The sequence below is a fragment of the Biomphalaria glabrata genome, chromosome 8 (assembly GCF_947242115.1).
Source record: "Biomphalaria glabrata chromosome 8, xgBioGlab47.1, whole genome shotgun sequence".
Taxonomy (NCBI): Eukaryota; Metazoa; Mollusca; class Gastropoda; family Planorbidae; genus Biomphalaria; species Biomphalaria glabrata.
Genome location: NC_074718.1, coordinates 27971181 through 27996967, shown reverse-complemented (window position 1 = coordinate 27996967; position 25787 = coordinate 27971181). Strand labels below are relative to the sequence as shown.

General features: G+C 35.6%; 1 protein-coding gene across 4 annotated transcripts in view; it reads right to left on the bottom strand.

Moving 5' to 3' along the window:
* LOC106056661 (glutamate receptor ionotropic, kainate 2-like) overlaps positions 1-23765 on the bottom strand; it is a 105333-nt gene extending 81568 nt beyond the window's left edge. For 3 of the 4 annotated variants that reach the window (XM_056038639.1, XM_056038641.1, XM_056038640.1), the window contains exons 1-7: positions 23000-23765; positions 6809-6940; positions 5570-5818; positions 4039-4214; positions 3609-3662; positions 1832-2059; positions 67-171 (exon numbers count right to left, since the gene is read on the bottom strand). In XM_056038639.1, the coding sequence (XP_055894614.1) occupies positions 67-171; positions 1832-2059; positions 3609-3662; positions 4039-4214; positions 5570-5818; positions 6809-6940; positions 23000-23321 (1266 nt within the window). In that variant the 5' untranslated portion in view covers positions 23322-23765. The remainder of the gene's footprint in view (positions 1-66; positions 172-1831; positions 2060-3608; positions 3663-4038; positions 4215-5569; positions 5819-6808; positions 6941-22999) is intronic. The other variant, XM_056038642.1, reaches the window with a different exon arrangement.
* Between the last annotated feature and the right edge of the window lie 2022 nt (positions 23766-25787).

Below are 25787 nucleotides of genomic sequence, written 5' to 3'. Positions count from 1 at the left end.
CTAAAACTCTTGTGTACGCTGCTGACTCTAGTCCTAGAAAAGAAAAGTAAAATGTCTAGCACTTACCTCCCCTGTCTTGTAACCTTCTAGCGTCATGAGTTGCAGAAAGCTCTCCTGCCGTTGACCTTGAACAGAGAAATCCAGGTGTCCGGTACATCCGTCCATCTCCAGCTAAGAAAAAAAATATAGGGATGTGTGAAAATGATGCACTTTATAGTGTTCTCTGTTAAAATTAAAGCAATACTCTCAATAATGTAAAAATTGTCTGTATTTGTCGTATTGAAGAATATAATTTATTAGCCAAATAACGTCACACACACACACACACACAAACAAGGAAATTCTTGTCTCACATTATATAGATAGGGAAAAAAAATGACGTCATAAGTTTTTTTTGTAAGATATAGATCTAGGACTATGTGGAGAAATTTGATGTCAGGCAATTTATGCACAGAAAGGCAAATAAACAGGCAGATGTAAATATACAAGTGATATGCTTCTTCAGAATAGGACTTTATTTTTCAAGAGGTCGTGGTCCATGAGATACAAGATGAAGTAGGCAATGAGATACAAGAGGAAGTAGGCAATGAGATACAACAGGAAGTATTCAATCAAATACAAGAGGAAGTAGGCGATGAGATACAAGATGAAGTAGGCAATGAGATACAAGAGGAAGTAGGCAATGAGATACAACAGGAAGTATTCAATCAAATACAAGAGGAAGTAGGCGATGAGATACAAGAGGAAGTAGGCGATGAGATACAACAGGAAGTAGGCAATGAGATACAACAGGAAGTAGGCGATGAGATACAACAGGAAGTAGGCAATGAGATACAACAGGAAGTATTCAATCAAATACAAGAGGAAGTAGGCGATGAGATACAAGAGGAAGTAGGCGATGAGATACAACAGGAAGTAGGCGATGAGATACAAGAGGAAGTAGGCAATGAGATACAACAGGAAGTAGGCGATGAGATACAACAGGAAGTAGGCAATGAGATACAACAGGAAGTAGGCAATGAGATACAAGAGGAAGTAGGCGATGAGATACAAGAGGAAGTAGGCAATGAGATACAAGAGGAAGTAGGCGATGAGATACAAGAGGAAGTAGGCGATGAGATACAAGAGGAAGTAGGCGATGAGATACAAGAGGAAGTAGGCGATGAGATACAAGAGGAAGTAGGCAATGAGATACAAGAGGAAGTAGGCAATGAGATACAAGAGGAAGTAGGCAATGAGATACAAGAGGAAGTAGGCAATGAGATACAAGAGGAAGTAGGCGATGAGATACAAGAGGAAGTAGGCGATGAGATACAAGAGGAAGTAGGCAAGGAGATACAAGAGGAAGTAGGCAATGATATACAAGAGGAAGTATTCAATCAAATACAAGAAGAAGTAGGCGATGAGATACAAGAGGAAGTAGGCAAGGAGAAACAAGAGGAAATAGGCGATGAGATACAACAGGAAGTAGGCAATGAGATACAAGATGAAGTAGGCAATGAGATACAACAGGAAGTAGGCAATGAGATACAAGAGGAAGTATTCAATCAAATACAAGAAGAAATAAGCAATGAAATACAAGAGGAAGTAGGCAATGAGATACAAGAGGAAGTAGGCAATGAGATACAAGAGGAAGTAGGCAATGAGATACAAGAGGAAGTAGGCAATGAGATACAAGAGGAAGTGGCCAATGGCTTGAGTTTTATTCTTTCTTCAATTGAAAACAGAAAAAGTTGCTCGATAAATGAGTTAAAAAACTTGCAACTGACACGATTGACTTGTTTAAATCTCTGCCCTAATTCAAGGACTAAGCACTACACTTTGTACTCACCCTCCTAACTGTCTGCCTCATCTTGCCCTTCTCTGTTTTTTGCCCTCCACCCACGGACCCATTCATCTGTCTGTACAGCATGATGGCGTCATGAAACACCGCCCTCCTCAAGTTAATGTAGTCGTGCTGGAGTTTACAGTACATGGAGTTGTAGTCCATCATTAATCGAATCACCGTCACATTGGCGTAGGAATCGACAAATCGGGAGAGATCATACTCCCGGAGACCCTATTGTATACAATCGAGATTTCATAGATCATACACTGTGTGGTTTTAAAGAAAATACATGATTCATGTTTGTTTATGAAACAGATATGTTTATGTTCCTCCCAGCACTCTCTATCGTTAATGACATTATGTCTAACAGCTATATACATTGAACAGAAAAAACATTAAAAATACTTTTTTTTTACAGAAACATTGCTAAACTCTAAATAACTAATGAATGTTAGATTAAAATGAATCTTTTTGACTCGGAAAACTTTTTTTTTCTTTTTAAATATTCAGGTCTTTTTCTTTCGTATCTATAATTGTTAGACGTCCAGACCAGATTTAAATTTCATTTTTATTAAAATTTGAACAATTAAAACGGTCAAACAAGAGTCTTATCAGTGTGGCCAACAAGCTAATAAATCTTTTCTCTGCGATATACATCAACTGTTAAATAGGAAAATTGTTAGAGCCGTTTTTGATATCCGGGTCCAGGTTTCATCCACCCAGGTTCCTCCATACAATTCTGACTTGAATATAGGTATTGTAAAAAGAAAGGAAAATGTAGAAATGATTGATCTCTTGGGTTCAGATTTCATTTCTCTTAAAGAACGGTGCAGAAATGTTACGTAATAATTTGTTCAAAACTGAGAGTCATCCGTGCGTGACACCTGTACAAGCCATTGATGTTCAATTAAAGGTTAATTTGACATTTAAACATTGTAAATAGTTGGCACAATGACCCACATATTGAACATGTTCTTGTCAGTTCTATGTCGGCCCCGAGTGTAATATTGTACAAGAACATAACGATTTTATTCACCAGTTACTTTTGTCGTCTGCTAAGCCACAATTCTGCAAGAAACTTTTTTTTTTCTAAAGATCCATTCGAGAATCTTAGAAAGTAAATAGGAACCTTTTTTCTCGGATGTCAACTTGAACGTTTCCAATACTAACTACTGACTGAAAGTTATAGAAAGCACTTTGCTAATTGTATAATTTGCAATCAATATAATTTATTAAAAAAAACTCATAAAGAGACTATGAACAGATCCCCGCAAAAAAAACAACAACATATTTTATGCTTCTTACTCTGACAAAATGTAACACACTAATACATAAATCACCAAACCATAACTTATGAAAATAAAACCATAAACTGATCAACAGTTTAGACACTAAAAAAAACTCAATGTTCCGCATGATGGAATAATCTCAGGTAAATCCACTTACTTACAGTGTCATTTCAGTAAAGAACCAGGCAATATGATGAATACAACTTAATTCTTTCACACGAACGACTACACGAACACAGGGCTATTCTTTCTTAGCACGTTAAATTTACCTTTTTGACAAATAAAACGCCAGTAACTTATAAGACACATAAAGATGTACTAATGATAAGCAATTATATATATCTGACTACTCCCAATTTAAAAAAAAGCCACTGAATATACACTTAATGACATCAACTTACACGTTCAGAAAGGGAAAACTTTCTCCACTAGTTGTTTTAAGAATGTTGCTAATGACCAAAGTTTAAAAAAAAAAAGATTGATGAACTTACCAAGTTGACCAGCAACCACTTGTGTGGTGTAGAGAATAAACTTAATGACAGAGCCTGGAAGTTACAGAAATACGAAAATAAATGTAAAGGAAATAAAAAGACTTAGATCACATGTGGATTAGAGACTAAACAATGTCAAGGACACTAACTGGACTTCCAAATTGCCAAGGAAATCCAATTAAAAGTTTACAAACTTTGATGGTGTAGTGCTACAGTGTGCACAACAATCATCAAGTAACATACCTTATTAACACTTCCTTGATTGTGTACATCCGGATACACCAAAAGGCTAGCTATTTATAGGTTTTACGCCCTGAAGGGAACTCTTTAATAGCTAAGCACAGTGTAAACTAAAAACATGTGCTCAACAGCACTGTAAAAAAAGCAGGAACTATGTATGTAAGAGAAACTAAAAGCAGGAGTTAATTACCTCATCGAGCACAAGTCTTGTGTGCTGTGGGTTTAAAACTGTCACAAATGTGGTAAAGTAATGATTGCGCACTGAGATGAGCTTCTCGCGAATGTTTCCCAGTGTCCGGTTGTTGATCAATACACTGGTGGCCTGCATGCTGGACGTCTGGGCTAACTTCTCCAGGATCACTTCTCCTAGAACAAAAGTCATTGAATGTAAGAGTAGTTCGCCTTTACTGACCTAGAGGAAAGTATCTGGTAGCAGACAGCCTCTGAAAGAGACAGTTGGAAAGCTCTGACAAAGGCTGCTGGACACACATTTGAGACACAAAGAAAAGCCAATATTGAAGACACGCGCTGAAGACGGAAAGAAAACTTAATTTGACCGCCAGCGGACAACAGCTTGAAATGAGGGAAACTATGCTGGTCTCACTTTGGTTTGCGTAGTCATATGAAACACTGCACTCATCCTTAATCTTCGGAATCGAAGACATTCCCATTCTATTCTCAATACACTGACTACATTTCCTTATATTTTTTTTCTAGCTAAGAAAGATTCACGGAGACTTCTCATACCCCTATCACCAGGGACAGAACTATACCCTGTCAATAAAATCTTTCACATTATAGAAATGGGGATTATAGACATCAAATTGGAAACAAATAATACAAGGTGAGACGGGGATCATATAAGTATGCACAGATTACTCATAACAGATAAGGCACATAATGGATCATATGCAAGTTATTGGGAACAGATTAGCATAAGACTGAATAAGATAACGTATCAGTCTATAGTCTATAACAATATGAGAACCATATTAGGATCAGGTAGTCCCAAGAAACGGTCAGAGTTAAAAAGGAGATATGACAGAACAGATAGGATTTTGATAACAACACACTTTGGGAATCACATAACATAATTCTATGTACTAGAGATATACTATTGGGGATCATATAACACAAGTCTATGTACTAGAGATAACTTTGGGCATCACATAACACAAGTCTATGTACTAGAGATATACTATTGGGCATCACATAACACAAGTCTATGTACTAGAGATAACTTTGGGCATCACATAACACAAGTCTATGTACTAGAGATATACTATTGGGCATCACATAACACAAGTCTATGTACTAGAGATAACTTTGGGCATCACATAACACAAGTCTATGTACTAGAGATAACTCAGTTTGTAGATCAAATAGATGGAGATGTGGATCAAACAACACAATATGAGAATTAAACAACAAAAGAATGAAAACACAAGTTGTGGAGAAGATTGAAAGAATGAATAACGAGTTTAGAAAACTGAGATGAACATGACACAGTTTCGAAACTTTATTATGTATTGTGAACAACGACCTCGTTCCTTCAATCTGTCAATCTCTCCTTTGGTCTTACATGAAAACTTTGTGCTTGAAAATACTTTTAATTAAGACAGGATTACGCTCAAATCTAATAGTTCTGACTCCGCCATTGATGAGATAGATTTAAGCAATTATGTTTAAAAATTAGTTTGATTTACAGTATCAATAAATACCTGGGTGTGTGTCGTAGAATACCACGACCTTGTTGAGGTCATAGTACTGGAGCATGTCTTTCGTGGCGTTGGCGAAGACTTCGGCGTTGGGGAACAGCTGTATCAGGTAAGATGATGATAGTTCGTGTGCAAGCGGGGTCAGTGATGTCACGAAGTAAGGAATTCGCAAGTTCTCTGTGACCACCGCATAGGCCCAGCTGTAAGGTCCGATGACAGCGTCCAGACCCATCCCCCGAAGAGCTTTAATAGCTGGAAGTAATACAATCATTGCTATTCTTAATTATTTTTAAAGGAAAGTTTGTACATTTGCTACATATTTATTAACCAATATTTTTATTGTTTGCAAATGAAAAATATAAAATAGGAATATTCCCTTTTGCTATTTCGCTAGTTTAAGTTTTGTTGTTGTTGTTGTTGTTTTTTGTGGTGAAATGGAAATTGTAGACAGTCAGATCGACAGTGACCTCGGACTGTGTCCTCAGAGTTGAGTATTACAATGTAAATGTAACAAATTTTTTGGAAAAAATGGTAGTTGGACTTAACATTATTTTCTCTACTATGTAAATCAAAACTTTTTGACTCCGGTGAAGCAGATTTTGTGGAACATTCAATTGTGACGACTGGGTCCTCGGAAGTCTTCGTCACTTTCTTTTGTTGCCCATTGTATTGTTTATAAGATTGATGTAACTAGAAAAATACTGAATAAAAAGTGACATTTGAAATTCAATTCACATTGCCCCAAATTTATTTAATGTGGCAAAAAGTGTAACACTTTCCGATAGTTTATAGACTATTCAGCAACCTGGAGGTGTCACAAATTACAAACCAATAAGTTAACTTTTCGTAAAAACTTGACTCATAAACCCAAGAAAATGTATCTAAATGAAACATACTGTAAAAAGGGAAATTGAATTTGACCTGTCAGTCTATTGAATTGACGTGTAATGAAATAAAATAAACAGTGTGTTTTGCTTTGTTGGGCTGTGACAGTGTAAGCTCATCTATCGGGATTCACCAGGTACACGAATAAATGGAACACATTTTTTTCAAGAACAGGAAATACACTTCGTTTCTGGGATGAATTAATTTATTTAATACTGTGATTTGCTTTAAAGAAATCATTTTAGTGTGGTATTTCAATGTAATTTAGACCAGTTAATTAATTATATTTTTTAAAATTTCTTATTGTATTATTATGTAATAAATTACATAATTTCAAAAAGTAAACGTCAAGCGTACCTTTTTTGTAACTGTAGACATCATCAGGGCTGTAGTCTTCTAGATACACACTTGTGAATGATATGTTGTCTATTTCACGGATGATTTTCTGAGCGTGATACGCTGCTGGGTTTAATGAAGAGTTTATGATACCTGTAAGAAAGAATAATAGAAAGCTTTCACAAGAAGCTAATTAGTCTACTCACATAACAAAAGAAACCAGAAATAGGGCATTGCTACATGTTGCATTTTTATACATTTTTATGGAGCACCTTTCAATTTTTGAAGGTTTTTTTTTATTTTTTTTAAATAATCACTATTTCCTTTCATTTTTCGGTTGCTGGTAACGTCCTCGAGGAAGAATACGCAAGCAGTGCGAGATGAAACAACGCGATGTTGGGTAATTAGTGTTTCCTATTTATATGCAATTAGCTGTAACTTAATAGGCACAAACTAAAACAACGACAAGGGTAATCCAGCATCGGCTGTATTATTACGTAAGAGAGCAACGGAGGTATTAAGTATCACTGAATATAGACCAAACGAATTGGCCAAACGGACATTGACCGGCTTAGCATTGCAATGAAGATCGTTCCCCTATCAAATAAGCATTGACCGTAAGAGCACTCTATGCGAATACTCTCCGATGATGGGTTTTAACCAATAACAAAGTGATCAAATGAGCATTGGAGCGGCTCAATGTATAGGTCGATAAGCTTAGGTAGAACAAATAAACAAAATGATATCTCTCAGTAATAGAACTATGGGAATATGTTATTTTCCATGTATTCCTAGATACATAACTCAACAAATGAGTCGTGTGGCTAGGAGTACATGAAGGCGAAGTTGTTATTTTACTTTTTTTTGGTTATATTCAATAAAAAATTATTAATTACTCTTTGATTTAATGAGCAAACAAAGTTAGCACGTTTGCATCCTATTACCAAAAAAAATCTATAGCGACCACCGGAGGACAATGGTTATGCTTGCTCTGGTTGTGGCATAATATGTGGGTCACAGCTGGGGCTGCGTAGCCACGGGAAATACTGCATTCCTAATTACACTATCCTCCTTTATCTTATAGGCCTACGGCTTACCAGCCTTCTCCCCTCCCTCACATTAATTTGATTATTTTTTTATTAAACGTCAAGTATTGCTTCAAGTATCGTCCCCTGATGATGCCAAACTGATTCAAATAAATAGTTTTGAAAAGATACTGTGAAAAGATTTCAGTGTACCGACATGACTGTAAAAGAAAAAAAAAAGGGGGGGGGGTTCAGATTAGAAAAAAATTAGTTGGTCCCTGTGGAGGCACACTGGGTAGCTATGGTATCTATACTCAGGGGCGTACCTCAATACATAACTAATAAAATATATGTACGTATAGTCATATGTGCAATAATGATAACATTCTATAATGGTTGCTCGATGGTTCTTAACTTTGGTCAAAGGCACGATTGCATAACCCAGAAAAACCAAACATAACCCAGAAAAACCAAACATTGCCAAGAAAAACAGATGGATGGCTAGTCAATGATGGTCTATATTCATTCACTTGTAATAAATTGGGAATTAACTATTTTTGTGTAGTTGTGAAGACAGGAGTGATTCCATTTAAGAGGATTATATAAGGCCTTGAAAAGTGTGTATATTGAAGTCCATTTGTTATAGAAGGCCTCAACACTGACATGCTACTGTATAAGTACATCTTTTGTATCTAATATTAACAAAAAGTGTGATTCCATTTATGTTTTGTATATAACTTCACTGATATTGAAAGGCTATAAATATTTGTGAATAAAAATTAAGTTTTATTGTTGTGATGAAGGATTTTGGGCATTAATTCGAATCAATAGGGCAGATATTTTGTTTGTGTATGCTGAAAAGTTTTCTGATGTAACCATGAGTAAGTAGGGCGGATATTTTGGTTGTGTTGGCTGAAAAGTTTCTGATGTAACCATGAGTAAGTAGGGCGGATATTTTGGTTGTGTTGGCTGAAAAGTTTCTGATGTAACCAAAAGGTGATATTGCGTAATTCAAGTGAATGTAAAAGGACTGGTGTGAAAGTTGAAGGGGCGTCAAGCAAGTGACGTGAGACAGAAAAAAAATATTTTAAGAGAGCTATATCTTGTTTAAATTATCAATCCAACTCTGTTGCAAAATACATCTACTTTCAAGTTGTTCATAAAAGTTTTATTTAAGTTTCTTTTTAAGGAAGCCTGATCACGTTTATTAAAAGTTTATTTTCATTGATATACTTCAGCACGCCTACATCAGTTTAGTTGTATTAGCTGTCTAGAGCTACAAACCTAAGACTGACCAACAATAGAGAGGTTTTGCTAGTAGCATGAGCTCTGTTATATATACAGTTAGTCATTCAAATGACATCTAAGTTTTATTACTGGTAGCAGTCTTTGTATTAACAAATTTACATCGAGTATTCGTGTCATAAAAGCTAAATATAAGTATACATTGATAGTTGGATTTGTACAAAGTTTAAGATAAAACAAGCACCATAGAACAAAAGAATACTTTAAAAAAACAAAGCTTATCTAAGGGAAGTAACCGCTAAGTACTGCCTCTATCTGAAAATTACGGGGTTTATCTCCCTTTCATCTATATAAAACCAAATTAATTAATTAGTACTACTCATCGGCCTCCTTCAGTCGTAGAACGACTATGGTTCATCTCGCACACTTCCTCTTGTGGCTGTGGAGCCCTATTTTGGAGAGACACTCCCGTTCACAAATATCGCAGGTTAAGGTGGCTTTTGCTTCGGTGGTAGAGAAGCTGGCCATTTTTCGCATTGTCCGTTTTTCTTTCAGGGCTGAGGCCCATGTTCTTTCACTATCCATAGCTTTCTTGGTCACTGTCTCTCTCCATCTGTTGCGGTCTAGAGTTATGTCATCCCAATGGTCAGTATTGATGTTCACTGATTTGAGGTCCCGTTTTATTACATTTATGTAACGGAGGTGGGGGCGACCAGTTTTTCTTGTGCCAGTCGCGAGTTGTCCGTAGAGGATGACTTTCGGGATGCGCTTGTCCTCCATCCGGTGAACATGTCCAAGCCAGCGCAAACGGGGTTGTCTGAGACCTGTAAAGATGCTGGGAATACCTGTTCGTGAAAGTAGTACTAAATGATCAACTAATTGTTTAATTTTTGGATTGATTCGTGTATTGTTATCGACTATGAATATTTATGTAAAATTTCAATTTGATCTGAGAATGGGAAGAGGGAGAAAAAAACGTTTAAAAGCGTACTAAAAGACTAAATACATATATATATGTCTCTCATTCAGTAGCATTTATTCCTCTTATTTCGAAATAATGAAAATAATTAATCATAAAAAATTAATTCACTAATTGTTCAATTTTTAAGTTGATTCATGTCTTGTCAGCTTTAATGAGCAATTGTGCAAAGTTTTTACTTGGTCCGAAAAAGGGAAATTGGAGAAAAAACTTGTTCAAACTTTTTACCAGACAAACAGACAGACGGACAGAGTGAGTTGATTAAGCTTTTTAAAAAATTTTCATCGCTGTTATCTATTACAGTTGTAATGATTGAATAAGTCTGTAGTGTTTCATTATAGATATCGTGGGAGTAGCCATGCTATATAACCTTTACAATTTATAGTGAACCATTCGCTTCTAGCTATCTGGTCACTACCCGTGGCAATAAATATTCCCCATTAATAAAGGCATTCCCCATAGTATTCCTCTCCTGGTGACGCCGAGTCAACAACAGGCTAGAGGAAACATTTGATTTCATCATCTGGATCTGAAACCGCACGTTCCTATACTGGGCACAATGAAATCAAAAGAAATAGGATCCGTCGCTGTACCGCTTCCAGTGGACAAATGAAACATGTACAATGTGTGAGCAAGAGAAGGGAATATGAAGGAGTATGTAATGAGATCCCGAGGCTATGATGTCCATACAGGGTGAGCAGTGACACAGAGGTAAACAAAGATCAATTCAGTCACGTGACTTTCCATACCTTCGTCACCAAAGTTTACACTATAAACAAAAGTCATGAGTCATGAAACAACTGAATCCGATACAACGTCATTGAATTATCACCCGAGTCATTGGATACTATCATGGAAACATTAAATAATAATGTGTATACAACATTTGAAAAAAAAGGTAGAGTAAAGCGACCAATTCGGACTTTTCGATCTTTAGGGCAGATTCTGTAAAGGTCATCAGTGACCAACAACCAAATGAGTTACTTTTCCCCAACAAGTCTGAATGTCATTCCTAAATATAAATACTTCTATTCAGGGGCGTCCTACAAACACCGAAACTAAAAATTCCAATCTTCACCGCGATTCGAACCCAGGTCCCTTGGTTTGGGACTCAGCCACCATCACCCCCGTATACAGTATAATAGTGGCTTTTCTAGTTTACTTTAGTAACATTGGTTGAAGATTACAATAGAGTCTCACACTCTATTAGAGGATATTCCAGTATTTGTAGATGCTTTGAGATGAAGTCCGTTCTGTTTTGATTTATTTTGATGTGAACTTCAAGCATTTAGTCTTAATGTGTACTTCAAGCATTTAGTCTTAATGTGTATGGAAAGCATCTAGTCTTAATGTGTACTTCAAGCATTTAGTCTTAATGTGTATGGAAAGCATCTAGTCTTAATGTGTACTTCAAGCATTTAGTCTTAATTTGTATGGAAAGCATTTAGTCTTAATTTGTATGGAAAGTATTTAGTCTTAATGTGTATGGAAAGTATTTAGTCTTAATGTGTATGGAAAGCAAATGCAAATACAAAATAAAACTAAAAAGATTAGATTGGAAAGAAAAAAAAAAGGGGGGGGGAATAGCCGTCATAAATGTTACTAAGTAATCTGACATTGTTCTGGAGGGCTTACAGAGACTGGTCAGCATCAACATTTGGCTCTAATCGCTAACCTATCTATATCCACTTCTGATTAGCTGGTAACGAAAAACTTATGTAATTTAAATGTAATTAAAATATTTGGTTAAAAGTAGAAGCAAATTAATTTTGTTTAACTTATATAATAAAAAGAAAAAAAAATTAACAAATATTTTTTTAAAGACAGTACCTTCATTTTTTTAAACTTCAAATAAAATAAAATAAATAAAAAGTAAAAATAATTTATAAAATGATTATTTAAAAATTGTGTTTTTTCCATTCGGGTATCGAACTCGTAATATCGTCAGTTTCTAGAAAATACGCATCATTTGATTCGGGCAGCGAGTGCAGTATATTTCGATTACTTATTGGTATGTTCATTAAAAAGACATTTAGATCAAACAGTGGACCTAAAGTTCTGATTTAGAACTCTTAAGATCTTGTCTAGATCTACTTCTGCATCTAGAATCTAGATGTAATCTATATTTGAAATGCGTTGAACGAAATTAACTTCTTATTTTAATAACGTCTGTAATCTATAGGAAGAGAGAGACCGTGACCCAATACAGAAAGCTTTAAAAAATAATTCAACAAGCAATAATGGCTTTGAATAGGCTATAGTGTATTTCCGGTACTACATTTTGATTTCCCATTATCTCCAAGTAATTTCAAGATACGTTTTATTTTCACTCAACGTGCAAACATTAATTTGAAACCCGAGCATTCTGCGAGTGTACTGCGTGTGGAGGTGTACAGGTAGAATAAGGATTGCTGGGAAACAAAGGTTGTGGCCAGCTGCGGCCAGATTTAGCATTCTTAAGATTGTGTTACTAAGCCCATACAACGCAATGAATCATAGATTACCAAGCAAATAGACTATCAAGCTAATTTATTAAACAAACTATAACCTTATCCTTAGAGGGCACGTTCTTTCATATCTTGGCAATGTTATAAAAATAAAACTAATCTCGTTTTCTGTGGGTTTATGCTTTATAAAACCTCAAAAAAGAAATGAATATATAAAAAAGCTCTTTACACTTGGACCTCTTATAGTTTTAACTGCTATATTCACATGCCGCAGTTGTTTTATCTTGATAGATGACCAGGTAGTAGTGAGCCAACAAACTTTGGATGGAAGGGCTCCAGGTGTATCTAGAAAGTTTTGAGTTAAAGTGAATGTCACATTGGACAATTCTGATAATACCTCACTTTCACCTATCCCTTAGACTGTTTAAAAAAAAAACGAGCCGACCCGCGGAGTAGCATATGACACCCCCCTCTTTTTTTTTTCTGTCATCGCGAAAGTTATGTGGGGAAACTCTTGTCCGACTTGCAGAAATAAAGGAGTTATCTTTCCATGACTTTTTCATCGTGGTGTCCCGCATGGTTGGGCCACGAAAAGAATTATACATACAGAAATGAGAAGAGAAACTGTACAGCACAGAGTTTCTGATGACCAACATAGATGACCGCCACAGATAACCGCCACAGAAGACTTGTAAAGTTACAAGTCATAATTGTTGTCACTCCGACTCTTTATCTTATCTTATATAATACAGACGTTACTTCAAAAAAGAAGATGATTACGTCCTACGCGTCATGCATTTAGTCATGCATATTAACCAATGACTTAAATTCTGCCAAGTCACTGGTTTTCCTGGCTAGCTCAGGCAACCCATTCCATGCTCTAATAGCACTAGGGAAGAAGGAGTATTTGTACTCTTTATACCTACACACCAACATGCAAAGACATACTCATACACAGACACACTCACATGCATACAATCTTTTACCTTAAAACCTTGGACTAAGTAGTACACTAAAATAGTTGAACAAGGTCAATGTTTTCAGATTGCTCTCCAGCTCCGGGTAATTGACCCATTGTTGCTGACATTTAAATTAGGCCATTCCAACCTGGCACGTTGGACAAAGTTTCTTATCGCTTTATCGGTGTTGTTTATAAAGTGGTTGCACAGCAGATTCAAGTGGAGGGAGGGGGATCCATTTTGATTTGGCGTTAATCATACATCATTTACTGAATATTCCATTGCCAAATGTTATCACAGGTCCATTTAATGTCCAGACGTCTATTTTTATAATTCATTTCCAAATTTGTATCCCACCCTTTTTTTTTGCGTTTTTTGTGTCTGTCTGTCTGTCTGTGTTGTACAAATGTTGTACACGCTATTTCTTCCACTTTCCCTTCACCGATCAAGTTGCTACATTGCACGACAATGGATTGTCCTTAAGAAACATGAATCAATAAAAAAAAAAATTAAGGAGTTAAATAATTAATTAGTGGTAATAAATTAGTTTGATATAAAATAGAGGAAGTACACCAAACAGTATTGAGATATATGGTTGTAAATGTGCAGTTCTTTCACCTATGTACGCTTTGTTTTTTTTTCTAAGTATTTTTGTATAGGTACTTGTATCTATAATGTGGAAACTTTGAAGCCTGTTCAATCCGAAGCATTATAAAATTTGAACAGTAAGCTTAATTTTTAGCGGCTCCCGAAAGGGGAAAAGACGCTATTAGTTTTGTATGGCCTGTCTGTCCGTCTGTCCGTCCCGTTTAGATCTCAGAAACTAGAAGAAAATGAAAATCGGGCATCATGATATTTTAGATCATTCAAAGTTCTGATGCAACGAAAGTGAACCAATTTTTTAAATTACATATGCAAGCAGATTTTTCAAAAATTACACCACTTTTCAATGAAAAATTTCAGGGGAGGTAACTCTTTTTAAAGATCATGGACTTCTTCATTAATAAATCAAGCTTCACTCATAGATTCGCGCATTGGTACAAAACATTTGCAACTAAGGTCACAATGGTAAAAGTGTCAATGGATCATTATAAAATAGATTTTCCATTTATTAACTAATTTATTGAATAGAATACTGATTCAATTGTTATTTTTTTTTTAAATAATTTTGATACGAACTTCGTTGTAGTTATAAGTTTCAAAAATAACGAGCTACTTTTTGACATATTCTCATTATAGGGGCCTACACTTGACAGTCTAAATAAGACTAAATAGAGTTAGAGTTTTGAGCTTTTTCAAGATTCTAGATATAGATCTAAACTTAGATCTATATCTGTATCTATATGGATCTATATCTGTATCTTCAGTACGGGTCAGGACGTAACCTTGAGACCACTGTGGAGGCTCGGGAAAGAGGCAACCCGCCGTAGGTATTAAATAAGATATTACCTAAGCCATTATTACGCATTTTAGTACATTTGGAAAGCTGAATCAATGTAGTGGAATCTAAAGGCGTTGGAAGCAATACTTTTTCAAATGACAATTACAATAAAGCAAAAGATAAGTTAAAACGGTTTCCCGAAAATGCCGGGCGTCCAGACTGTACATTATAGTCAAGCAGTCAACATTATCGAGAAATTGTGTAATGTTCATGTACATTTCAATAACAGATCTTGTGTGGTGCCCCAACGGTCCAACATACTAGGGGATAGGTGAAGATGAAGATGATATATCATCAATTCATTATCGCAAATTAGGGAGCATATGCTAGTTTACACAACGATATCAGTATTTGTTAAGATCAATGATTACTTAAGGCCACTGGTCATTGTCACAGTCTCGGTTGACATTGCCTGTTATATGTTCACCTCAGGTTAACAGGGTGAAACAACACGTGAAACATCCGGCAACACTTTATAGAATGGAGTTAAACAATACGAATTTTTTTTTATAGTTAATGTACATGAATATTGTATTGTTAAAGGTTTTCCTTAGTATATCATAGGAACAAGGTTATGACCGATGAAAGCTTGTCCTAAGATATCAGCTTCTCTTTTAATCTGATTGCCTCATCTGAAAATATCGCTAACATAGTTCATAGTGTTGTTATTACAACTTTGTTATATAATATCCCGTTACCATGGACTGAAAACAACAATGTTGATATTAAAAGTTTTGTAAATAATTTTTTCAAGTTTTAGAGATGTTTTTGAAAAAAAATAATTTTGATCTGATCTTTTATCCTTTTTTAATTTTAAAATAATTTTTCGAGCTACAACGTTTTGAAAAACGTTAACTAAATAGAGTCTAATCATTGAAAAACTTCAACTAAATAGAGTCTAATCATTGAAAAACTTCAACTAAATAGAGTCTAATCATTGAAAAACTTCAACTAAATAGAGTCTAATCATTGAAAAACTTCAACTAAATAGTCTAATCATTGAAAAACGTTAACTAAATAGAGTCTAATCATTGAAAAACTTCAACTAAATAGAGTCTAATCATTGAAAAACTTCAACTAAATAGTCTAATCATTGAAAAACGTTAACTAAATAGAGTCTAATCATTGAAAAACTTCAACTAAATAGAGTCTAATCATTGAAAAACTTCAACTAAATAGAGTCTAATCATTGAAAAACTTCAACTAAATAGAGTCTAATCATTGAAAAACTTCAACTAAATAGAGTCTAATCATTGAAAAACTTCAACTAAATAGTCTAATCATTGAAAAACGTTAACTAAATAGAGTCTAATCATTGAAAAACTTCAACTAAATAGAGTCTAATCATTGAAAAACTTCAACTAAATAGTCTAATCAATGAAAAACTTCAACTAAATAGAGTCTAATCATTGAAAAACTTCAACTAAATAGAGTCTAATCATTGAAAAACTTCAACTAAATAGAGTCTAATCATTGAAAAACTTCAACTAAATAGAGTCTAATCATTGAAAAACTTCAACTAAATAGAGTCTAATCATTGAAAAACTTCAACTAAATAGAGTCTAATCATTGAAAAACTTCAACTAAATAGAGTCTAATCATTGAAAAACTTCAACTAAATAGAGTCTAATCAATGAAAAACTTCAACTAAATAGAGTCTAATCATTGAAAAACTTCAACTAAATAGAGTCTAATCAATGAAAAACTTCAACTAAATAGAGTCTAATCATTGAAAAACTTCAACTAAATAGAGTCTAATCATTGAAAAACTTCAACTAAGTAGAGTCTAATCATTGAAAAACTTCAACTAAATAGAGTCTAATCATTGAAAAACTTCAACTAAATAGTCTAATCATTGAAAAACTTCAACTAAATAGAGTCTAATCATTGAAAAACTTCAACTAAATAGAGTCTAATCAATGAAAAACTTCAACTAAATAGAGTCTAATCATTGAAAAACTTCAACTAAATAGAGTCTAATCATTGAAAAACTTCAACTAAATAGAGTCTAATCATTGAAAAACTTCAACTAAATAGTCTAATCATTGAAAAACTTCAACTAAATAGAGTCTAATCATTGAAAAACTTCAACTAAATAGAGTCTAATCATTGAAAAACTTCAACTAAATAGAGTCTAATCATTGAAAAACTTCAACTAAATAGTCTAATCATTGAAAAACTTCAACTAAATAGAGTCTAATCATTGAAAAACTTCAACTAAATAGAGTCTAATCATTGAAAAACTTCAACTAAATAGTCTAATCATTGAAAAACTTCAACTAAATAGAGTCTAATCATTGAAAAACTTCAACTAAATAGAGTCTAATCATTGAAAAACTTCAACTAAATAGAGTCTAATCAATGAAAAACTTCAACTAAATAGAGTCTAATCATTGAAAAACTTCAACTAAATAGTCTAATCATTGAAAAACTTCAACTAAATAGAGTCTAATCATTGAAAAACTTCAACTAAATAGTCTAATCATTGAAAAACTTCAACTAAATAGAGTCTAATCATTGAAAAACTTCAACTAAATAGAGTCTAATCATTGAAAAACTTCAACTAAATAGAGTCTAATCATTGAAAAACTTCAACTAAATAGAGTCTAATCAATGAAAAACTTCAACTAAATAGAGTCTAATCATTGAAAAACTTCAACTAAATAGTCTAATCATTGAAAAACTTCAACTAAATAGAGTCTAATCATTGAAAAACTTCAACTAAATAGTCTAATCATTGAAAAACTTCAACTAAATAGAGTCTAATCATTGAAAAACTTCAACTAAATAGAGTCTAATCATTGAAAAACTTCAACTAAATAGAGTCTAATCATTGAAAAACTTCAACTAAATAGAGTCTAATCATTGAAAAACTTCAACTAAATAGAGTCTAATCATTGAAAAACTTCAACTAAATAGAGTCTAATCATTGAAAAACTTCAACTAAATAGAGTCTAACAAGTCTGTCTTCAGAATTCTTTGAGGGAGTATAAGGTATGTGTGAATAAGCCGGTAACATCCTAATGAAAAGCCAATTTATATACAGGGTTGCCCATGGGACACATTTCTCTATCCAACCCATCTCCTCTCATTGGATTCCCGTTATAATATTAATATGGAACACAGTTCTGATAAAATCATTTAATTTATGAAAGTTTAGGTATAGTGTTAGCTAGATCCTGGAACTCATATTTTTGGGTCGGCCATTTTGGGGTGCTACGTTTACACAGCCTGTACTCAGTAACAACGTGACTTCAAGGGAGCTGCCTTCCTGCCTTCACAAATTCATTTGAAATTAACAATTCAGAAAGAAATTCAGCAACGAAACAGATTACACCAGATTAAAACTAGCTTTTTGTTTACAGATCGCCAAGCTGCGCACATGCGCAATGTGCCAGTCTGGCAGTGCTACCGCTCGTTAAATAGAGAAAACCTAGAAAGAGCCTTTAAAAAACCTAGGAAAACCTAAATTATTCTTTAGACTCGAAATCCTTCTCCTAGCACCGTGCAGTTACATAGATGATGAATGAATTCTATTTTGTTGCACTTACCAACTGCAAATTTCAGCCTAAATTTATTTCACAATATCAAGCATCGACTACCATGGGAGATACAAATGTGTGCTGTCCCATGCCATCCCAAGGGTCGTTTCCAATGGTATTCCCACGGTAATAACATTTCCTATGGACAACACTGTTAAATATCAAGCGAATAGAAAGGAGTATGTACATTTGTATCCTTTCTGTATGTATGCTCGGAAAAAAACATTAAAACCGTCTGACAAGTCTTGATAGAACTTTGTATTAATCATTATTTGATACTAAAGGTAAACCAAGATATGAAGATCCATAGTAGCCCAAAGACAAGCTGAAAAACTCTACAAAAAAAAATACAAATTACCGCTCTATTCTATGAAGGCAATAGATTTGATTGGATCTAGGTTTTATGGAGTGTGTTCATCTGTTTTATAGAGGACACAGAAAGTGAGTATTTTTGTTAGTTGTTGAGAGAGAGAGAGCGAAAGAGCGAGAGAGAGAGAGTGTGTTGATTTAATGTTAGTCTTGCAGAATGATGCAAGATAAGTAGTACTGTCGTAAGCTGTGTTAAGTACGCCAGACGACTTCCGAATGCCAGAGTGCAATGACGTGTTTTTATAGTGAGTTAGATTTGTTTTCAATATCAGTTTATTTCAACTCAATTGGTCCATATTGTAATAAAAGTTATAGTTAGTTTCCTTCACAAAGAAGTTGATGAAGTTAAATATAATACGCCTACATCTGTTAAGTTGTATTCAGTTTGGTACCACAAGTCCATATCTTGAATAGTCATTTTAAAAAACTCCATTCATACTATCGCGATCATGCGCAGCATCTATATATATATATTCTCTTCATGGCTAAAGAGTTTGGACACGCAAGGAGTAAGAAAAGATCACTCTTTTATTTCTGCAAGTCGGAAGGACTAGAAATACCCTAAGACAAAAAAAAAAGATGGAGGGGGGGGGGAGAGAACAAGTAGTATACACCCGTCACAAAATAGCAGGGCAGGGCTTAACCGTTCTGACCACGTAGTTTTAGTGGCGAAAAAAAGAGGGGGGGGGTAGGGAGAGGAGAATAAGTAACCTACTCTGTATTCACCGGTCACTAAACAGCAGGGCCGTATTCAACCGTTGTGGGGCACTATACGAAACGGATTTCGCGGGGCCAAGTTTGGGTACGTATACGGATAATAAGTGAAAATTAAGAGTTTGTATTAGAAAATTAAGTCGTCTTTGCATTTTATTCATTCTTTACTACGTACAGAATTACATTACGAGCCTTGCGTGTAGCGAAGTCAAACAGCATATCATAAAAATCTATTTCTTACATGGGCGGATGTCGGAGTTTATTGACTGATCTTTTGCTTTAATTTTGTTTATTTTAGGTGAAATTTTAATACTAAACCATCACTTGCCCTAGCACAGCCAAGGGAATTTTAAGTTTAAAACACCCTACCAGGGGTTTTGAGTTTAAAACCCCTTACCATGAGGTTTTCGTTTGAAAACCTATACCAGGGGGTTTTAAGTTTAAAACTCCCTACCAGGGGTTTTGAGTTTAAAACCCCCAACCAGGGTTTTTGAGTTTGAAAACCCCTACCAGGGGGTTTTTAGTTTGAAACCCCCTACAAGGGGGGGTTTGCATTTAAATCCTCCTCTTCTAAAAACAAAACAAAAATGCAAACGACAATCCCAAAATTCCAAGAGCACACCTAAGAAAGATTTTGATTTTAAACCCCTCTCCAAAATTTAAGATAAACCCCTCATCAACATACAAAAGCAAATTACGCACTCAAAATGCTATGAGCATAGCCAAAGGTTTTTTTTAGTTTAAACCCCCTGCCAGCGTGGTTTGAAGCTAAAAAATAAATCAAATTTCGCAAACTTAATGCTATGAGCGTAGCCAAGCTTATTGGATTTTGACGATAAAACTTCCCTTTTCGATATAACATCTAAAGCAAAATAGTCACTTAATTCCAAAATCGTAGTCAAGAGAAGTTACACATGTCTACCAGTGACTGGGCTCCATTAATAAAGAGGCAATGAAATTGAAAAGAACTAAATGTGGCTCTACAAAGATGGCTAAGACGGATTTTAGGATTCAGTTATAGAGATCGGGTCTAAATCAAGGAAATTCTATGTCGAAATGGGAGTCAGTCCTTTAGTAAGATTGTGACAGAGCGTCGCATGAGGTTTACGGGACATGTTCTCCGACAAAATGAATTACGCATAATAAGAGTTGCGATGACATCCTAGTACAACTTGGCGCCACACTTTCATAAAAGTCCTCAGAGCAGGTGGAAAGAGGCTTCGGACATTGCCAGTGACAGATTTTTTTGGAAACAGCTTGCCAGCGAATGCGCCGAAAGGCGCGGGAGGGTCTAAGTCAGTAAGAATAGCACATTAGGTTTTTGAAATAAAACTTTTTAATAGCAAAATAATGCACTGTAGGTACCTCAGAATATGCATTTAGTTGGCTTTCAATACCAGAAATAGTGCTTGGCGGCGGGGCTCCGCCCCGCGATGGGGGAGCTCTCAGTGTTTCCCCAGATCCATTGCTGGCAAGGGCGAGGAGTCTACAATTTTTTCACTAACTCCAGGAAGAACCTATTCTTGGGCACAATAAACGTCTTCCAAAAGAATGAAGGGTCGGAATGAAATCTAGATTAATTATGTACACACACACACACACACATCCATACAAACATATATATTTTTTTTCGATGGGGGGGGGGGGGAGAAAAAAATCCCCCCCCCCCCCGAAAAAAATTCTGGCTACGCCCTTGATTTCTTACATAGCTTACGCTCAATAGCAAGAATTACCAAATGTTTTAATCTGTCTACGAGAATAGATGAACTCAAGTAATTCTTCATTAATTTGAAGTTTCTTTCACCAAATTCCACAATTACGCGTATTGCCTAGTGTCGTTTTTTTTTTTATCGCGCGTAGGATTAGCGTTTTCCTTATTGAATAACACCTTAAAATGTATGAGTTTTCAAAACATTTTAATAATTTCCGGAGATTTCCAGGACTTTTCCGTATATTTTGCAATTTCAGGAGATTTTCAGGAGCTCCTGGTAAATCGACATGAGGCCACGGGAAATCTGTTATAAGTTATAAAAGGGTTTAATTTAATAATTTACACCAAGAATAAGCGCGGGTCCTATGAAAGTGTGGGGCCGACTGCGGTCGCATAGGTTGCATTGGCCTAAGGCCATCCCTACAAAATAACGACGTATGCTACGCCGTAGGTCGACTAGTAGTGATATAAATCAAATGAGCTTGAAGGATCTTAAATAGAAAAAAAAACAAACAAGGTTGCAAAAACCGTATACGTGGAAACACAAACACTCAAAATCGGCCCCCAATGTGGTTAGCTTAGGCAGTTAAAAAAACAATACACCTCATCACTGACAGTAATGTCTCTGTTTTCCTGTCCCGATTAGATCGCACAAACTAGAAAAGATATTTAAAAATCCAATATCGTTATATTGTAGATCTTTAAGAGTTCTGAAAAAAATTGCAACCCACTAATTGTTGAGATAAAATAGATCTAAATTTTGCCAGCAAGAAAGCAGCTCAGATTTTAGAGTTGTTAATTGTTGTTGTTAATTTTTTTTTTTGCAAATTAGTAATACATTAACAATAAATACACATTAAGTCGAAACTAATATCACTGTTTTATTTCGTTTTTTTAAGTGGGGGGGGGGGGCATCACGAGAAGCTGCCGCACTGGGCATCATATATACCCTAGCTACGCCACTGGCGAAATGCCAACACTATAAGTTAGTCGACGCTGCTGTGAATATCGAACAAGAAGTTTAATAATAAAGAAGTGAACCTTCGAATGTCGTCAAGCTAAATCTTTACATTCATCAAAGCTTTTTATTTCTAAAGCAGTCAAGAATAGTCGGTTTACATCGGTTGATATTTCGCTTTTCTTCCTCAAAACCTAGTCTAGTTTTTACTAGTCGCTTCATTGTCTCTAAGTCAAAACTTCGAGACCAATAACTAATTCCAAATTATACCATAACGGTATGGTACTTATAGAAATCAAAACCATCTGACAAATCCTGATAAAAGTTCCATGAAGGTTAACTAGATCAAGGTAGTGACAGTAGTATTTTTTCAATTACTCTCCCACATCATAAAGGCCCTAAAAATGTTTTAACAAAAAAATTAAAAATATCCCTATTGAAGAACAAAACTATTTCCAAAACAATAAACCAATTTTCCCATTATTTTAAATAAGCTTTTAATAAGTTGGCTAAACGGGTAAATTTCAGTGATATTGTCTACGTTTAATTTCATGTAAAAATTAAAAAAGTATTTAATATTTTTAAATGTTCGTTGTTTAATAATTTAAAACTTTTTTCACATTATTAATTGAGATCTACATCTGTGTTCCATATGCATTACATCAGGTGCATTCAGCAAGTCATGACTGACTGCGCGTAAAAAAGCAATCCCTTTTACCTAGATCTAGTTACAACTAAGACGAATGCTCATCAGATTAAAAAAAACAACACACAATCGATTGACTGTGAATTCTTGAAGTCCAAAGTAAACAATGCACTTACCTAACAGGTGCATTTCATGTTGGACTTCCCCATTTTGGGACAGGTCAATTTTGGTGTCATCAAAGGAGTCATCCAGTTTGCTCGTGGCCTCTGTAGTCTCCCACAACGACGTCGCCGCCGAAGTGGTCTCATTACCCCGAGCCCCTCCAAAAGACGCCACTGTCAACAGCAAAAGAACAGCGGCAATGTGCACAAAGTGCTGACCAAAGGCGGCGACCCATTCTGACATCCCGGTGACGCAACCACAGGTCCTGCGACGAGTCTGAAGTGGCAATAGCCCAGCGCACTTGAAACGACATCTGGTCAAGCCATAAGACCCCATATTTCTCCTGTTAGTTTTCACCTAAACTACTTCCTGTCCAGTTCCAAGAAAAACAACAGGATCTGGCACATTTTGTATCAATATCAAATTTAAAAAACAACAAGAAATCTCAGAAATCGCGCTTTTGAAAATGAACAACGAAACTATTCACACATTTTGATTGCCTATTTTTAGTACTTCCATTTTTTTTGGGGCTACTTCTGCCTACTTACAAATCAAAGAACAATGTCCAATAGAAAATGAGAAAAAAAATATTTAAAAAAAAATGGCGGAAATAATAATAATCCTCCATGCAAAGAATCACTGCAAAAAACTAGAGTAACGAAGCCACCACCTCCCACCCCACATTTTCTTTTCCCTGTTACATCTCTCACTCTCATTCTTTCTTTACGCTCCCTCTCTCTCTCTCCCTCATACACTCACATATTTAAACACTCACGCGATAGCCACATCACCTCTCTTTGCTGTGTCTCTATGCCTCCCCCCCCTCCCCCGTCCTTACAGCCTTCCCTGCGTTCGTTTTCGCCGTGGGTAGAGCGACAGAATTTCTGTTGGGAATAAAGGTGCGTGAGTGGGCAAACTAACTGGGCGCTCATGTTGGTATACACTTCGCTCCCTCCCCCCACCCATCGCCCCGGACACACTCACAGGTCGACACTGGATTTGTCAAGAAGAATGGTGCATGAGCGCAAGAGTGAGTGAGTGTGTTGGAAGAGATGTGGGCATGAGGGTCGCTCATTAACATAAACGTGAAGCTCGCAGTAAAGGGGGGGGCAGTGTGTTATGAAGAGTAGATTCAAACCAGACATTCCTCTGTGCTGGGGCAAACAAAGCGATATACCTAGGTACTTGTAACTACACTGGACAAACACTAGATTCACTAGACTGAACAAAGTTACTTTTTATTTTATCAAAGAACTGTCCAAATGGACTACATCTATTATCTATTAAACTGTATCTCTTTTTTCTTAGCACGAAGTTTTTACTGTAAAGTGATGTAGCTTTAACATTTGGGCAGTTCACCACTTATTTGTTAACGTAATTTATCTTCTGGCCCTTAGCCAATATAACTAATACCAAATCTATTCTATCTAGAATAAGGCAGAGTCTTAGGATGAAAAGATCAAGGACGGATGCAGTATTTTACATTGAAATATAGACCTAACCGAGACCCACATATTTTGCCACGCGAACATATTGCGTACTACAAGTCTACCAGACTAGGATAATTTTTTAACGTGGCAATGGGATTGATCAGAACAATACCACTGTATAGACCAGAGCCATCTAGAGATGAATAACAGGGATTAACAGTGGCAATATATATATAGTATCTATATATATAATTCTCTTCATGGCTCAACAGTCTGTACACCAAGAAGTAATAGAAAGATCACTCTTTTATTTCTGCAAGTCCGACTAGAGTTACCCATGTAACTTTAGCGGCAAAAAAAAAAGAGGGGGGGGGGAATAAAAAGTAATCTAGTCTGTATTCACCAGTCATTAAATAACAGGGCCGGATTTAACCATTTTGGGGATTTCGCGGGGCCAAGTTTGGGTAGGTATATGGATAATTCAACTACTCATTTTAGGAGTGCTTTTTTTGTAAAAAAAAATAGGTGTCGGTACTCAATGATGGATTGCCTAACTTTTAACTACTAATAAATTAATAATAAACGTTAAAATACAAGAAAAGTCATATTTTTTTCCCACATTGAAAAAGGTGTCGGTAAGCCGTACCGGTGCGTACGGTCACAAAATAACACTGGTACTACGTAAATAGTCCGTTGAGGCCTATCCCCATTTGAGCTAATCGAAATGGGAAAAAGGCCAAGGGAAGCTATAAGGATTAACTTTCTAGTACATTAAATTCAAATGTTATGTCCCTTTAATCATCATTTTTTTACTATTCCCCTTTTATTACTCGGTTCAATTCGTAACTTCGTGGCAACAAAAACTTGGGTGGGTGGACACGCATCTCGAAATTGGCTCTAACGACTTTAAATAAAAATGTTGCAGTTTATGTATATCACTTAACAAGGATTTTTTCTCTAGTGGGAGGAGGGGGGGGGGGGTGTGTGGAGGGTTGTAAAAAAAGTTCCTATTTTTATCCATTTAACCTTCATTAGTAATTAAAATCATCGCTCTATCAGTTGTATAACGGAGTAAGGAATCCTGGTTAAGGGATTGCAGTTATCTACTAGACTTAATCATATTTCATTGATAGGCCTTTAGATCTAGACTTAGAAGAGGACGCGCACAATTTTCCAAAACATTTATTTATTAAACTCTTGAATAATATAATGCCGTTCAAGATAAATATTTTCTCATTCTCAAGTAACAGTAGCCTAGTGGTGGCGACGGTCATTTTGGCAATGGACGTTTTTGCAATCGCTTATTTGGCGTTGGCGGTTTATACTACCGTCGTTTTGGAGGTAGCCGTTTCGGTCATGGTCGTTCTAGCGA